Here is a 15,579-nt window from a genome sequence, read left to right on the forward strand (position 1 = left end):
ATCCGAGGACTTGACATGGACCACACACATTGACAGTGTTGTGAAGAAGGCACGACAACGCCTCTACTTCCTCAGGCGCCTAAGGAAGTTCCAAGTCAGTCAGAAGATCCTTAGGAACTTCTACTCATGTACAATAGAGAGCATCCTGACCGGCAACATCACCTCCTGGTTTGGGAATAGCACTGCACAAGACCGTAGCAGACTACAAAGAGTGACACGTTCAGCCGAACGCACAATTGGAGGGGGGCTTCCCACCCTCCAGAACATTTACAACAAGCGGTGCAAGGGGAAGGCTAAGAGAATTATTAAGGACTCGAGCCACCCGAACAACTGCCTCTTTGAACTGCTGCGGTCAGGCAAGCGATACCGGAGTCTTAAGGCGAGCACAGAAAGACTCAGAAGAAGCTTCTATCCCCAGGCCATCAGGCTGCTAAACGAACAATAATCACTATGCAACAACCATCAAATGCACACAGCACACACACCCACACGCACACACTCACTCAAACAAACAACACACTGCAGCACCCACTCTCCACACTTTAGATCACACAAACACACTTACACTTTATATTTATTGATAAAGGATTTGCACTACAACTCGTACACCTACTGTGAATTGTACCTAAATTGCACCTCGTCCCATTTCTCCATTTCTGCCTTGCACTATATAGTATTGTATATTAGTACACTGCACAGTATTGTATATTGTATGGTAACTACGTCTATTCTGCATCGAACATTGTACATATGTCTAAACTGAACACTGTGACCTCATTTTTTTTACTTCTAATTTTACTATGTTATTTTATTTCATACTTATCTTGTCTTGCACAGTCTCTGGAGCGCAACAGTAAGAAGCATTTTGTATAAAAGTATTCTGTACTTCTGTATGACAACTATTAAAGAAACTTGAAACTTGAAACTTGAAACCTCATGGTACCAAAGCACCTCAAAGGCGCTTAAAACAAAATTACAAGCATCACAAAACAAACTGGTCAGACTACTACTTGACCTTACCCCCAGAACCCACCTCACCCCTGCCCACTTTGACAACCTAGGATGGCTTAGAGTAGACGACAGAGTACAGCAACTTGCAATGGGCCTGGTCTACAAGATACACTATACGACTAAGGTACCCATGTACATGTCAAAATACTTCCCAAAGGTCAGTGAATACCACAACCACTACACCAGAGGAAGCTCAACAAATCATGTTAAACCCAGATTCGGCTCAAACAAGGGACTAAATACGTTTCGCAATTATGCCACATCAATGTGGAACGCCCTACCTAAAGCTGTAAAGGAATGTGAATCCCTACCCACATTCAAAACCGCTCTTAAAGAGCACCTACGGGAGGCTGCAATTTGAAACTGGCCACCGTAAATGCCCAAAACCCCCACCACCTCCTAATAGACAGTCTCCTCCCCACCGCATGTATATATTCCCTCCCCGCCGTATGTATATCTCTCTCCCACCCACCCACCCCCTCCTAATGTACAGTCCCCTCCCCATCATATGTATATACTCTGTCAGGATCTAGGGGTAACAGTACTGTATATTTGAATACCGTTTATGTCACAAATGTATCAGTACTAAATACCTATATGTCCCTATGCCATAAATGTAATGTATGTTGTGTATGTCATAAATGTCTATATGAATTGAAAATGGGGGACCCTGATGGAAACAAGACAAACGTCTTTCTCAGGTCTGCATCCCCTTAACAATTGTGTGTATTGAGCCGTACTGTATTGTACCCATTCTGCAATCTGTTAAATAAAGTTTTCATTCATTCAATCATTCATTCAATCATTCATTCACATTCATGCTGCACATACACTCATCCACACACTGCTGATATATATATACTCATATATATTGGCTGCTCCTTTATATTATTGACAATAAATTCTTTGTTATTTCTTAAATTGTGCCTGTGTCTCCCTATTCTTGTTGCGAGCTTGAGCCAGTTCGTAACAGTGTGTGATGACTGGGGTGATAGCGGCTGCTGAGTCTCTGAGGAATTTGGAGGGGATGTTGTCATGGCCAGTGGCCTTGTTAGGTTGGAAGGTGCTCAGTTTTTTGAGTACCTCATCTGTTGTTACCATTTCCAGCTTGAAGTCGTCCTTGCGGACCCCTAGGTTTTTGTAGTAAGCTACTATGTGTTCTACCCCATAAAGCCCTGAGTGGGAGGGTAGTTTGTTTACCAGTGTTGTGGCTATGTTTGTGAAGAAAATGTTTAAGTAATTGGCTACATCCAGCTTGTCTGTGATGAGCGTGTTGTCCGTTTTTATGTTTATGTTTGAGAATCTGGTTTTAAGTTTTTTACTGCAGCCTAGTTGATTATTGAGTAATTTCCAAAGTTCACGTGGTTTGTTTTTGTTTTCCTCAGTTTTGTCATTGATGAAATTCTTTTTTGCAGTTTTGATCATGGAGATTACGTCGTTTCTTAGTCTGTTTTTTTCCAGTTTGAGTTCAGTCACGTGGGCTTGGAGTTCACTGCTCGTGCTTTTGGTAAGCTTTGACTGACTTTTACGAAACTCAGAGCATTTTTTGTCTCTGGTTTTCATAGCGGCCAGTATTTCGGAGTGGATCCACGGCTCAGCACGGTTTTTTACCCTGGTGGTTCTTAGGGGGGCCATGTCGTTTAGTATTGTTGAAAATTTGGTTTTGAAACCAAGCCATGTTTCTTCAGCCAGTGTACCATTGAGTTCATCTGACCAGTCCAGACTCTCCAGTTCAAGGTTAAAGGCCTCGCTAGAGTAGGTTTTGAGGTCTCTAGATGTGACTGTTTTGTGGCAGCCAGCCTTTTGTTTTAGCTTTTTGCGGGTACAGAATATCATATAATGATCACTTAACCCGCATGCTATAACCCCTTTATTGGAGATCTTGGACTTGTCGGAGGTCAGAATGAGGTCAATGGTAGTCTGAGTTGATTCACATACATGTGTGGGTTGTGTGATTAGCTGGCTGAGGCCGTGCAGATCACAAAACCTACTGAATGACTTGAAGACGAGTGCATCTTTTCGTTGCATATCCGTGTTCCAGTCTCCAATAAGAATTTTGTCTACATCCTCAACTCCAGCTAAACACCCGTCAAGTGTATCATAAAAGCCACTATGATCTGGCGGTCTGTAGATTGAGCCAACCAGTAGGGATTTCGCCCTTTCGAATAGGATTTCCACCCATACAGTTTCAATTGATTCATGAGTCAGGTCATTTCTGTTGATGAATTTGGTGTCTTTGTGTATGTACATACAGACGCCACCTCCATGTTTGTTCCTATCATTCCTGATTATTGAGTAGTTCTCAATCTCTATCTCTGGATCTTTTACAGAATCGTCAAGCTTAGTTTCCGAGAAGCACAGTATGTTTGCCTTACTATTTATGAATAATTGTTTGATTTCATCCAATTTGTTTTTTAGGCTGTTTATGTTAAGGTGGAATATGTTCAGTCCATTAGAGTTGGTTATTTCATTGATGTTGTCCGGTTCGAAGTATTGTTCATTTGTGATCTGTTCCTCTGTGTGGGGCGGGGGGGCTTTGTTGTCGTGGGTGGGAAGGGTGGGTGCTAAGGGGAGTGTTAATTGCCATTTGGATCAACTCAAAGGGGTGGTGGAAACAGCATCATGTAAGAATCCCTGCTGTAATACAGCTAGATACTCAAGATGGTGCAGCTCACATATGGAATACCTTCTTGATAGACGACATTAAAGTGATAATGTGTAATTGTGGCGCCTGCTGGTGGTACTTTCTTGGTGCTTACAATACATTTTCCAGAGTGTCTTTCTTTGCATGCAAACTCTGCAGAGTGAATTCTTGGGTGTCTTGGTGGTCGTGGTGGCTGCACATTTGTTTCCCATTGTTGCAGAAAATACCCTGCCTTTTGTGTGTAAAATAAACGTGCATACGTCACTCATTTGAGGTTATAGCAGCTTAAAGGGGCACTTTACCATGATTTGATTTATTTCACATAATCTCACACACATCCAAAAGAAAATGTGCACACATTCATTTATTTTGACAGTTATTGAGAGTAATGAGTTTGGATATGGCCGCCAGTGATGTCATCAGGGATATTGAATCCTTGTGTTGTTATTTACAGCACCATGAAATTATGTAGATGAAATACAGCAATACATTTGTCTTATAGGGACTGCTACCTTATCATTTCAGCTGTAATTAACACAACACAAGGATTCAATGTCCGCGATGACATCACTGGTGAGTGGTGACCATATTCAAGCTCATTCACTCTCAGTAACCGTCAAACTAAATGAATGTGTGCAAAACTGTTTACAGTTTTTTAATGTGTGTGATATTATGTGCATTATGTGCAAAATAAATCATTGTTTTTTTGGTGAAGAGCCCCTTTAAGTGAGTGGTGTGTTGAAGCACCGACGGTCTCAACTTGTTCTGCACACGCTCAAGAACTTCATTCATAAATAGAAAGGTTGCACACTGTTGCTTTAAAACCTCAACTTGTTCTGCACACCCTCAAGAACTTCATTCATAAATAGAAAGGTTGCACACTGTTGCTTTAAAACCTCAACTTGTTCTGCACACCCTCAAGAACTTCATTCATAAATAGAAAGGTTGCACACTGTTGCTTTAAAACCTCTCATGATATCTGAGGCCTACCAGACTGCTTCCCTTATAATGAGTGCCATCCGGCAGCTTGTCTTCAATGGAACCCAAGGAAACTAGAAAAGGGTCACGATACCAGCGTTCTATGCTCTGCTTGGTGCCAGTTCTGAAGCCTATATTAAAATTCTGAAATATAAAATAAATATATACCAGCTATCTGAGGAAATATATATCAAACGTTAGCTAGTTAACAATGCAACAAATTGCAGATGATTCTGACATCTGATGTAATAACCTGTTTAAATGATGGCGATCCCAGTCAACTCAATGTTGGGCAAACTGAAGGTTTCCACACTTGGCACCAATGTGCGTTCGCGCGCTACACAGTGACGTAATGACCCTTCCTCCTTTTTTTTTTATCCACTTTTTCTATTTTTCTCCCATCCCAATTCCATTGTGCCAATTCTTCCCTCCCCTGTCTTGAACGTTGCTCGCATATGCCCCCCACTGGCCGGTTGTAGGGAGGATAGAAGCCTTGCATCACGTGTCCCCTCCGGTACACAAGGAGGCAGCCTGTCGCATCTTTTCACCTGCCAGCGCGGACTCTCATTGGCGAGGTGTAATGTGTGGGAGGCTCACACTACCCCCGCCATTTCCTGTCTCTGCTGTGCAGCCGTCCTCAACCGACCTGTAGGAGTCGCTGTCCACAACGTCCAGATTACCACCCATCGACTTCTACCCGCTAATTCTGCCAATTGAATTAGTATGACGGCTGGCCCAAGCCGGAGGCAGTGCCGACAGCCGGAGTCGAACCCGGTGTCTCTTGCGTTGGTGATGAGCGCAATGTCCGCTGCGCCACCCAGCCGCCCGACCCTTCCTCCTTTTATAGTTTCCTTGATGGAACCCAGTGAATGGTTACCAGCAGGCTAAGAGTGGTGTATTGTATTTCACCTATAATATAGTGATTTTAGTAAAAATGACCCGTCAACAATCTTACCTAAGGCCTCGTCATTATCCTCTGTGTCGCTGGCCAGTCTGAACAGCGTGGGCCTCATCTTTTCACAACGCTGGTAAAGATCCTGCAAATGTGACCTTGTTATTTGATAGGCAGCACACACACACGCACACACAAAGAGCTCCAATACGGATTCGCTAACATAAGTTTGTCTGTGCACATGCAGCTATTGAGTACTGCACGTAGAGGTATCGCCAGGGGGGTAGTCAGTCATTCAATGATCATTGTCTACACTCTATAGCCAGAACAAACAGGCTCAGAGACAGTTTCTTCCCCAGAGCCATCACCACCTTGAACTCCAATATGCACCAATAACTCACCCCTTCCCCCTCCTCCCACACTGTGCAACATCCTACCCCCCCCCCCCCCCCCAAACGCAATATCCACAGTGCAATACCCACCCACTACCGTCTGACACTGTGATTGTTATTTTGTATATTGTTGTTATTTTGTATATTGTACAGTATTGTAACATTGTTTTATTGTATAGTATTTTATGTTTCTCTCTTATTACTTTTTTATACTTGCTTCCACTACGGCACCTTAAGTTTGAGTCCCAAATCTCGTTGTATGCAAATATAATGAAAATAAAGTACAATCTAATCTATAATCGCAGTCACACAGCAGGTGCACTTCCCTACTTCCAGAAATAGCTGGGGACCGCGCCATATAGCTGTGTGTTCTGCGGTGTGCTAACCTTAATGAGCTCCAGGTTGCTCTGGGAGCTGGTCTCCTTGCTGTAGCCCCCCAGCAGCTGACCCAGCAGGCCCACACTCTCCTTCACCTCCTGGATGGCATTTACCCTCTTAGACACCTTCTCCATGCGCTTCTGGTCCTGGATAAGAGCGTACGCAGAAACAACAGTGTCATAATAGGACCAATATCATTATTGGCAAGAATATAGAAATAGCCAGACAAAAAGTGAGACATTCAGATAAATTAAAGAGACACAGCCTTCACCAGTCAGACAAGAAGATAAGATACCCGTTTCTTCTCTGTGCGTTCAGTAGAAAGCTATGCAGCTGCAAGCTAGCTTAGCACAAATTAATGGTAGTGGATACAGACCACTAACACCGGGAGAGGTGTTTTTGGCCAACAGCTAGGCTTGGTGGTCTGTATCTGCTAGCGTATTTCCCATAATGTTGACATGTCCCTTTAAGAGTATTGATGGCCTGATTTACTGTATAATTCATGAATATAATCTATTGGTTGTTAGGATGCTTCATCATGGTTGAGGGAGCCTCAGCAGATTAACACCATGAAACAAAAAGCTGGGATTTATGTGCGTGTGATCTGATGAGAGCTGGTAAGAGCACAAACCACACACTGACCGAGGCAAACACACACACATTTTTGTGACACAAAGCCTATGACTCACCTCCTGCACCATTTCCTTAATGAGCTTGTTTGCTGCTCTCAGATCTTCAGGGTGAGTGCTGTTGAGTAGGCGAGAAAGCATCTACGCAGGCAGGAAGGAACGGGCAAAAAAGAGAGGATGTGAGGTAAACAACCTAACGTCAGACCCACAGTGATCTGCCCAATAGTTCTCATTTCAAAAGAAATGAACACAGTAAACAGAGTATAGGACCTATTGAATAATGATGTTATGACCACCAAGCTATCGTTTTCATTGACAATTCTAGTGAGGAATGGCTTGAGCCTCTTCCCCCTCTACCTTGGATTTCTCCTCATCCTCAAAGATGGCGCTCTTGGCTCTGGGTGGAGGTGGTGGGAGGGGCGTGTCATCAGGAAGCACTGGGTCCTGCTTGACAATACCTGGAAGAGTACAAGGACCTCCATCCACTTTACATGAATAAACAACACATCTGTCAGCAACACACCCATGCGTCATATGTATGTGTATATATAGATAGACCAACTGGAATATAGAATGTTACCATGGTAACTGGTAATAACAACAAACAGCTTTAAAGAAAGAATACACTTCAAATAAACACTGTAGTGGTTCAGGGACTCGGCATGGGAATAAGAACCGGAAGGAAGGTCCTTCTGGATCCAACTAGCTATGACTAAGGGAAGTTGGTCTCGTGTTGGTGCCTCATTGACGTAAAAGAAAAAAAGAGAAGTGACATCATTATGTAAAAACACTATTTGTTTCTAAAACCTGCATTTGGAGAAATCGGATCTTAGATGCAATGGTGAACTCAAGTCAGGCCACAAAGGTATTCATAAATCACACACCCTATATTAATATGCATTCATTAATTCATCAACAGAGTAGACAGGTGGGGTGCGCAGCTAGTTCAACCTACTGGTCTTTCTTATATATTAACATGACTAATGATATTTTGGAGAACTCACCCTGTTTTTTCAACATTTGATAGGCATCTGCTATCTTGGTCTCATCTGGCAGCCCGACCGTCCAGCTGTACATCATGTCCAGAACCTTCTTCTTCACTGGTTCTGGAGCCCGGGTGCCCAGGTACTATAGAGGATAGCCGGGTGTCGTTACTAAGGCTGTCCTCCGATAAACAAGTTCTTAGCCCCGCTAATAGTCATTTTGATTTGAGTTTCACACATTATTATCCCTTCTGCAAATTCATGTAGTCATGCAGAGTAGGGCCTCTTCGAATCTAGTGCTTATTAAAAGGATAACACTGGTGTAATTAGAGTGTCTTCTTATTGCCAACATTGTCTATGAAAGGTCTAAACCGTCCAGTGCATTTCCCTCACTCACCTGCTACTACGTCTATTCTCCACCTGATTTGCCTCACATGATCCAGGAAGTTGTTTTACCAAACAGACTTGTTTTAAGAAAAACATTCAAACCAGGTCACAAAGATCTACACCTTGATCAGCATAATTCACCATTTTTTTGACCTCTCACCTGAATGAATATATTTGAATGTAATTGGGCACATTGGAACCATAAAGACATTTTCAACTACAATGTTCAATGTATGCTAGTTCCACACAGTTAAGGGTCAAAACCAAACCATGCAGTTTTGACCATGCTTTTCACTATGCTCTGGCCCGGTCCCATTAAATTAAATGTGTTCATGCTTAAAAGAGCTACAATAGCAAATGAAGAATATAGGAACTTGGATATTGTGAAAATTCCAAGAGGATGAATGAATGAATGAATGAATGAATGAATGAATGAAAACTTTATTTAACAGATTGCAGAATGGGTACAATACAGTACGGCTCAATACATACAATTGTTAAGGGGATGCAGACCTGAGAAAGACGTTTGTCTTGTTTCCATCAGGGTCCCCCATTTTCAATTCATATAGACATATATGACATACATGACATACAGATAGTCAGTACTGCTACATCTATACATTTATGACATACCAGATTTGCAAATACAGTACTGTTTGTGATACAGAAGGAGTCAAGAAAAGGGAGTATATACATTTGACGTAGAAACTGTACATTGGAGGTTGGGTGGGGGGGGTTGGGTACATTGGGATATTGACAACCATACTGGGTAATTTACATTGGAGGTGGTTGGGGGGGGGGGGGGGGGGCGGGGGGCATACTGTATAAACAAGTAACACTGTACATTGAGGGGGGGGGGGAGGAGACACTGTACAAACAAACACAATTGTACATTGAACTATTGACAAAACCATACTAGGTAAATGACTGTACATTGGAGGGGGTTGGAATGATTGGGTTAGGATATTTACAGGGGCCAGTGTTGAATTGCAGTCTCCCGTAGGTGTCCCTTGAGAGAGGTTTTGAAAGTGGGTAGTGATCCACATTCCTTTACAGCTTTGGGTAGGGCGTTCCACATTGATGTGGCATAATTGCGAAACGTGTTTAGTCCCTTATTTGAGCCGAATGCACCTGTATTGTTTTTATTTCATAGAAAGGTCTCCTGTTCCATTCTAAAAACCTGGTGCTTCTTTCATGTATCTAAAAAGGTGCATATGGAGAATGTGGGGATCCTTATCCTCTGACATGTTCTTATCATATTGTATGATCAGTCAACCAGTCTCACCCACATTCCACCACACCGTCAAGGCTCAAGGCCTTCATACTATTGAATATCTCTGCCTTAAGAAACCCTTACAGAACCAAAAAGATGTGCTACTTTTACATAGTCACTATGTCACACTATAGTCACAAGCAAATACAAAAACTAAGTCTTAGTCTAGTCATGAATGTGTCCCAATGGTGCAACACAATCCACAGCAGAAGAGTGAGTCAGTCGGTACCTTGGGGGACACCACCTTGATGAGCTCATTGAGGAAGCGGAACTTGTCCACTTCAAGGTGAAACCGCTTCCCACAGTTCTTCATGCACATCTCAAGGACCTGGGGAAAATATTGATTGTGGAAAGTTGAGTTACACCTGTACAGACGAGCTTTCGTCAAGATGATTGAATTTAATGATTGAATTCAATCTTAATTTCAAACATGTGAAAATGTTTAATACATAAAAAGAAATACAAATAATAATAAAAAGCAACTAAAGTAAATAGTTAAAACAAATAAACAATATTAACTTAATAAATGCACTATTCTTTAATACATTTAAATAGATGTACCCACAATAATAAAGTAAATAAATAAATAATAATCTAGTATGTACACACTTTGCGTACGCACAAAACAGGGCCTGAAAGTGGTGTCTCTTTTTTGAGTATATAGTGAATTCAGTGAACATTATATTAGTAACAGGTATTGCCACAAACCTCTGCACAGTAATTTAAATTCAGTAAAACCAGTGAACAGTAAAGAATATGGAATGATTTGTGATTTGTGATCCAGAACGTGCTTTGCTTTACTCAATACTGAAATGCTTATCGACTGTTTAGTTTGTACTGTTTTATGTGAGATTTCCAGCAGATTTTGTCATCTATTGGCACATCAAGAAATATATTTTCATGAACTCTTTCAATGTTCATTTATTTTACAGTTACCAAATAATATATGATGATGATGATGATGATGATGTCATATTATGTGGCCTTTAAAACTCTTTACAGTAGTTAAACAACCCAAAACAGACTCCACTGATACATAATTGTAGTTTGAGTAGAGCCTCATCTTACCGTTAGTGCTTGCATTGCCTCCCACTCCTGAGGTGACTGGATTTTGTGGGCTAGGAGCCTTGTTGCTAGATGGGGACTAAAAGTGAAAGAAAGAACCTTTTACCTTTTCTGCACTGGCAAGCCAAACAGATTGTACACATCTACTTTTACCTTTTCTGCACTGGCAAGCCAAACAGATTGTACACATCTACTTTTATCCACACAGTCATATGTGACGTTGAAACATTTTGTTGTGCTACAAAATTATTTCAAAATGTATTTAGAATTTTGGGGGCATTTACTGTACACAAAAAAACACAACAGAGATGGGCCCAATCACCAACTGGGGATGTAAGTATCACACAACCGTAAGTCTTTCCCTGTAATACCGTGTCCATGTTATAAATGTATGTTGCACAATGCACATATGCACAGCACCTCACGCCACTACAATGGAGGGTTACTTATCCAGTAAGGAGGACCCTTGTGTTAACGTGGAATATCTGACGATTAAGTGCAGATAATCAGCCCAGGGAATTTACAGCTACCATTGTGACTGCGTCACTGCAGCGGCCTACATACTGTACCACGCGGACGCTAATTACAAGCTAGCAATGAAGGAACTGTATGCTGCCATTAGCAAACAACAGAACTCACACCCAGAGGGAGCCTTTATTGTTGCAAGAGATTTGAATCACTCCAACCTAAAGACTGTGCTCCCCAAATTCCACCAACATGTCTCTTGCCCCACAAGAGGAGACAAAACACTAGACCAGGGGTGGCCAACCCGCGGTCCTTCTACTCCGGAGCTGTAGAGAGCATCTTGACTGGAAACATCACTGCCTGGTATGGAAACAGCAAGGCACAGGACAAGAAGGCCCTACAGAGAGTGGTGCGCTCAGCCGAGCGTACTACGAGTATTGCACTACCACCCCTGCAGGTCTTATATAACAAGAGGTGCAAATCCAGAGCCTGCAGAATAATGAAAGACCCCCACCACCCCAACAACAGCCTGTTCAAGCTGCTGCGGTCAGGCAAACGCCTGCGCACACCAGCAACTAGGACAGAGAGACTTCGGCTCAGCTTCTTCCCCCAGGCCATCAGTCTTGAACACTGAACTCTCCACACACATGAGCACACACACAACACACATACTGTATACACTCACACACTAACAGTCACTTTAGCATGAACACACACACGCTGCACACGCTCACACTCAACGATCACTTTACAGAATGAAAAGGTCACTTCATTTTCTTTTTTTTTTAAGAACAGGAGTGGTTCTTGTATAGTAAATAGATGGATATAGCAAGATAGCATAAGGATATATAGTATAACTGTAGATTGTATAGTATTGTATAGTAGTGTACATAAGACCCAGTGCCTCATCCGTAGCTAACATTGTATTGCACTATCGCAGGACCTTAGCATGTCTTTTACCATGCTTTTGTAAACTTTATGTACACATTATACCTGTTATGTCTTATTCTTATTACTTGTATTATTGCACAAATGTCTTATTCTTATTACTTGTATTATTGCACAATCACTGCGGGCATGACCACCCGCATTTCACTGTATGCTGTGACAAATAAAACTCTTGACTTGACTTGACAGACTGGAGTACCAGTCCATCCTGGACTCCCATACTGACATTGACTCCTACACCTCCGTTGTGGATTACATCAACTCCATCATTGACAGTGTCACCACCCTTAAACAGAGTACTACATTCCCCAATCAGAAGCCGTGAATGAACAGAGAGGTCCGTACACTACTAAAGGCACGTGACACATGCTTTTAGATCTGGTGACATGCCCACCAGCCAGGGCTAACCTGAATAGGGCCAAGCACTTGGGTACCGAATTCGGTACTTTTAAAGGTACTTACCAAAACACGTCGGTACTACCGAGTATCGATGCAATGGCAAGCTGAAAACGGTCGAAAGTGTAGTTATTTGAAGTTTGGATTTTTCTTTTCACGACTGAGGGAGGTAGATTACATTTTTATAGACTAAAGTACCGAAAAAAGGTACCGTTGGGCAATGTTCCCTCTAATTATTTTTTGGTCTGAGCAAACACTAAAACCTCCTGAGCAGACATCAGCAACTACTGAGCAACATACGTCACCTGCCGATTAACCGGTTAGTTGATAAGCGGCGGTTTGTAAAAAATCTGAGAATCTTAATTTCCCTTAATGTCTAACATAAAAATATATACATTTTGCTGATACACAGAGAAATAATACAAAAAGGCATATTATATTCCTTAATGAAATATTTATTTGACCATTGATTGACGATACAGAGCATAGTCCTTACTTTGGCTGGGTTGGCGGCGGCGGTGTGAGTCGTGTCACTAACTTTTGTCTTTTTAGGAGGCTGACTCGTCATTATTTTATTAAGTGAATTATAATGCGACTTCAAGGGTGACCATATTGTGATTTTTTTTAAAGAGGACACTCTGCCTTCAGCCTCAAGATACTTAATCAAAGTTTACTCAAAGATGCCTTATCATTATAATATATTTAAAGTATACCTCCTCTGTATGGATATAAAATTATTGTTTATATTATTTTATATAACAAAATAATATCTCTCTATAACCAAAGTTACTCAACATGCTGTATTATGCCTAAAGTAATCTATCTGACAAATCTCAAGAAAATAACTAAATCGACCTATGACAAAATAATATATATTTTCAAGTCTTACTGGACAAAATAAATAACAAGAAAAATATGATGTAATGTTCTAAATAATACCTCTTCTGTATTAGAAAATCCAGCTTTAAAAAATATATCTTTATCTTTTCAATGTAATGTAAATTATAAAACAGAAACCTCACAAAGATACTAATTTAAAAGTGCACTATGCAGTTTCAGATTTGTTGCAATTAGTGTACTAAACTAATTTATTACACACATAATCCTTAGAATGATTGTATCATAAGCATCTTATCAAGGGGAGCTCCAGTAGCTCACCACGTACCGCGAGTGCTATTTCAGCGCCGTGGACAACCGTGCTCGTCACAGATCTGGGGCTGAGCGCGTTCGAATCCCGGACGGCAGCCGTGCCTTTCCCAGAGTGTCTTCCCCCCCATCTGAACCCTTTCAGCCTGCTTCTGTCGGTCGAACTTGACCAAGTATGAATGCGATGAAAAAGCGATAAACGCTAAAAAGAACCAGCTGACTGGTCAAAGTTTGAAAAAAGCATCTTATCAAACCAAAACATCATTTTGAGGCATCAAAATAGTTTTCAATTATTTTCTTTCTCTCTCTGTATAGCTGCATTCTTCAATCAATTCGGTCAACTTTGCCATCAAACTCTCGCCTTGCACTGGTTTGTTTGTAATGTTTTGCTGTGTCCATGTGAGCTTTGAGATCGCCAGCACCTTTATTAGACACATAAACATATGGTCAAGCTTTGCACACGTTGCACTCCGCTTCCAATTAGTCTCGACCGGGATGATAAACTGGACATTTTCTCTGCAGTTCATCTGTAATGTACATTTTCGCGTTTGCATTGTGAGGAGCCAGCAATGCTGGTCGGATCTGTCCACTTCCTCATCTGTTGTGTGTGTCTGTGTGAGCGTGCAGTAGCGCTGCCCACAAAGCACTGCAAGCGGGGTTTCTCTTGGTAACGTCACACGCAACAGGTTACCGTTAGGGATGTCCCGATCAATTTTCTTTGCTCCCGATCCGATCCGATCATGTGATTTTGAGTATCTACCGATACTGATCTTTCCCGATCCGATCAACAAAAATATATATATTTTTAATTTTTATTAAATTTTGTATCCCAATTTCTCACATTACATTCACCCTGAATGTTGACGTTATTGAGGTGAAAAGTTTACTTCATTCAAACTTTGAGAGTGTGGCTGGTCTGCCGTTCTGCAGCTGGATACTATTGGTTTGTTTTGGCAAAATTCTTCTGCTCTGTGTGACAATAAATAAATGAATGATGATATGCAATTTAAAACCAAGGCCTCAGTATGAGTTTAAGACGTGAACATGGTCATGTTTGTTGAATAAAAAAAAAAAAGTAAAAAGAAAGTAAATTTTTTTTCTTTTTTTTGCGCGACCGATTTCAGATGTGCGCGGGAGTGTTTTGCCATGTGCGCGCGCACGGGCGCACCTTAGGGGGAAGGTTGCCGTTGGGTACCGGTATCGATTCACAGGTACCGGTACCGTATCGGTTCAAATGTGAACGGTACCCATCCCTACCAAGCACAGCCACAAGCTAAGGGTTGAAGAGCACTTCCAACAACTCTGACCCCTGACGCATGCGGTACGCAAACAACAACCGGGCCCTCAACACCAAGAAAACCAAGGAGCTCATCGAGGACTTCAGGAAGACTAGAACCAGCATGCCATATCAACGGGACGGAGGTCAGGCGTGTCTCCAGCTTCAAATTCCTGGGAATCCACATCTCCGAGGACCTCTCTTGGACCCTCAACACCTCGTCACTGGTCAAGAAGGCTCACCAGTCACTAGCGCCTCTTTTTCCTGAGGAGACTGAAGAAAGCCCGTCGGTCCCCTCAGATTCTGGTGAACTTTTACCGGTGCGCCATAGAAAGCATACTCATCAACTGCATCACAGTCTGGTACGGCGTCTGCAACTGCACTGCCTCAGACCGAAAAGCACTGCAGATGGTGGTGAAAACCGCCCAATGCATCACCGGTACACCACTCCCTGCAATTGAGTCTATCCATCACAAACAGTGTCTGAGGAAGACATGCAGCATCGTCAAGCATTGCTCCAAGTCAAGCAGACTCAGCTGCTCTTACTGTAAACAAAGGTGTTCCACAAGGTTCTATTTTGGCCCCTGTCTTATTCTCAATCTTTATAAATGAACTAGGAAATGGGATAAACCCAGCACGTTTTCATTTATACGCCAATGATACAGTTGTTTACACAGTGGCTTCCTCTTTAACTCAGGCCATAGAGCTTCTACAGG

The 15,579-nt window shown here is 42.0% G+C and overlaps 1 protein-coding gene across 1 annotated transcript in view; it reads right to left on the reverse strand.

Moving 5' to 3' along the window:
- Positions 1 to 15,579, reverse strand: part of gga1 (golgi-associated, gamma adaptin ear containing, ARF binding protein 1) — a 59,847-nt gene that overhangs the window by 22,904 nt on the left and 21,364 nt on the right. Inside the window, exons 3-9 of the mRNA XM_084318800.1 lie at positions 10,636 to 10,711; positions 9,797 to 9,895; positions 7,929 to 8,052; positions 7,282 to 7,382; positions 6,985 to 7,065; positions 6,304 to 6,441; positions 5,589 to 5,670 (exon numbers count right to left, since the gene is read on the reverse strand). Coding sequence (XP_084174926.1) covers positions 5,589 to 5,670; positions 6,304 to 6,441; positions 6,985 to 7,065; positions 7,282 to 7,382; positions 7,929 to 8,052; positions 9,797 to 9,895; positions 10,636 to 10,711 — 701 coding nt within the window. The remainder of the gene's footprint in view (positions 1 to 5,588; positions 5,671 to 6,303; positions 6,442 to 6,984; positions 7,066 to 7,281; positions 7,383 to 7,928; positions 8,053 to 9,796; positions 9,896 to 10,635; positions 10,712 to 15,579) is intronic.

Source organism: Notolepis coatsorum (assembly GCF_963971535.1).
Source record: "Notolepis coatsorum genome assembly, chromosome: 7".
NCBI lineage: Eukaryota > Metazoa > Chordata > Actinopteri > Aulopiformes > Paralepididae > Notolepis > Notolepis coatsorum.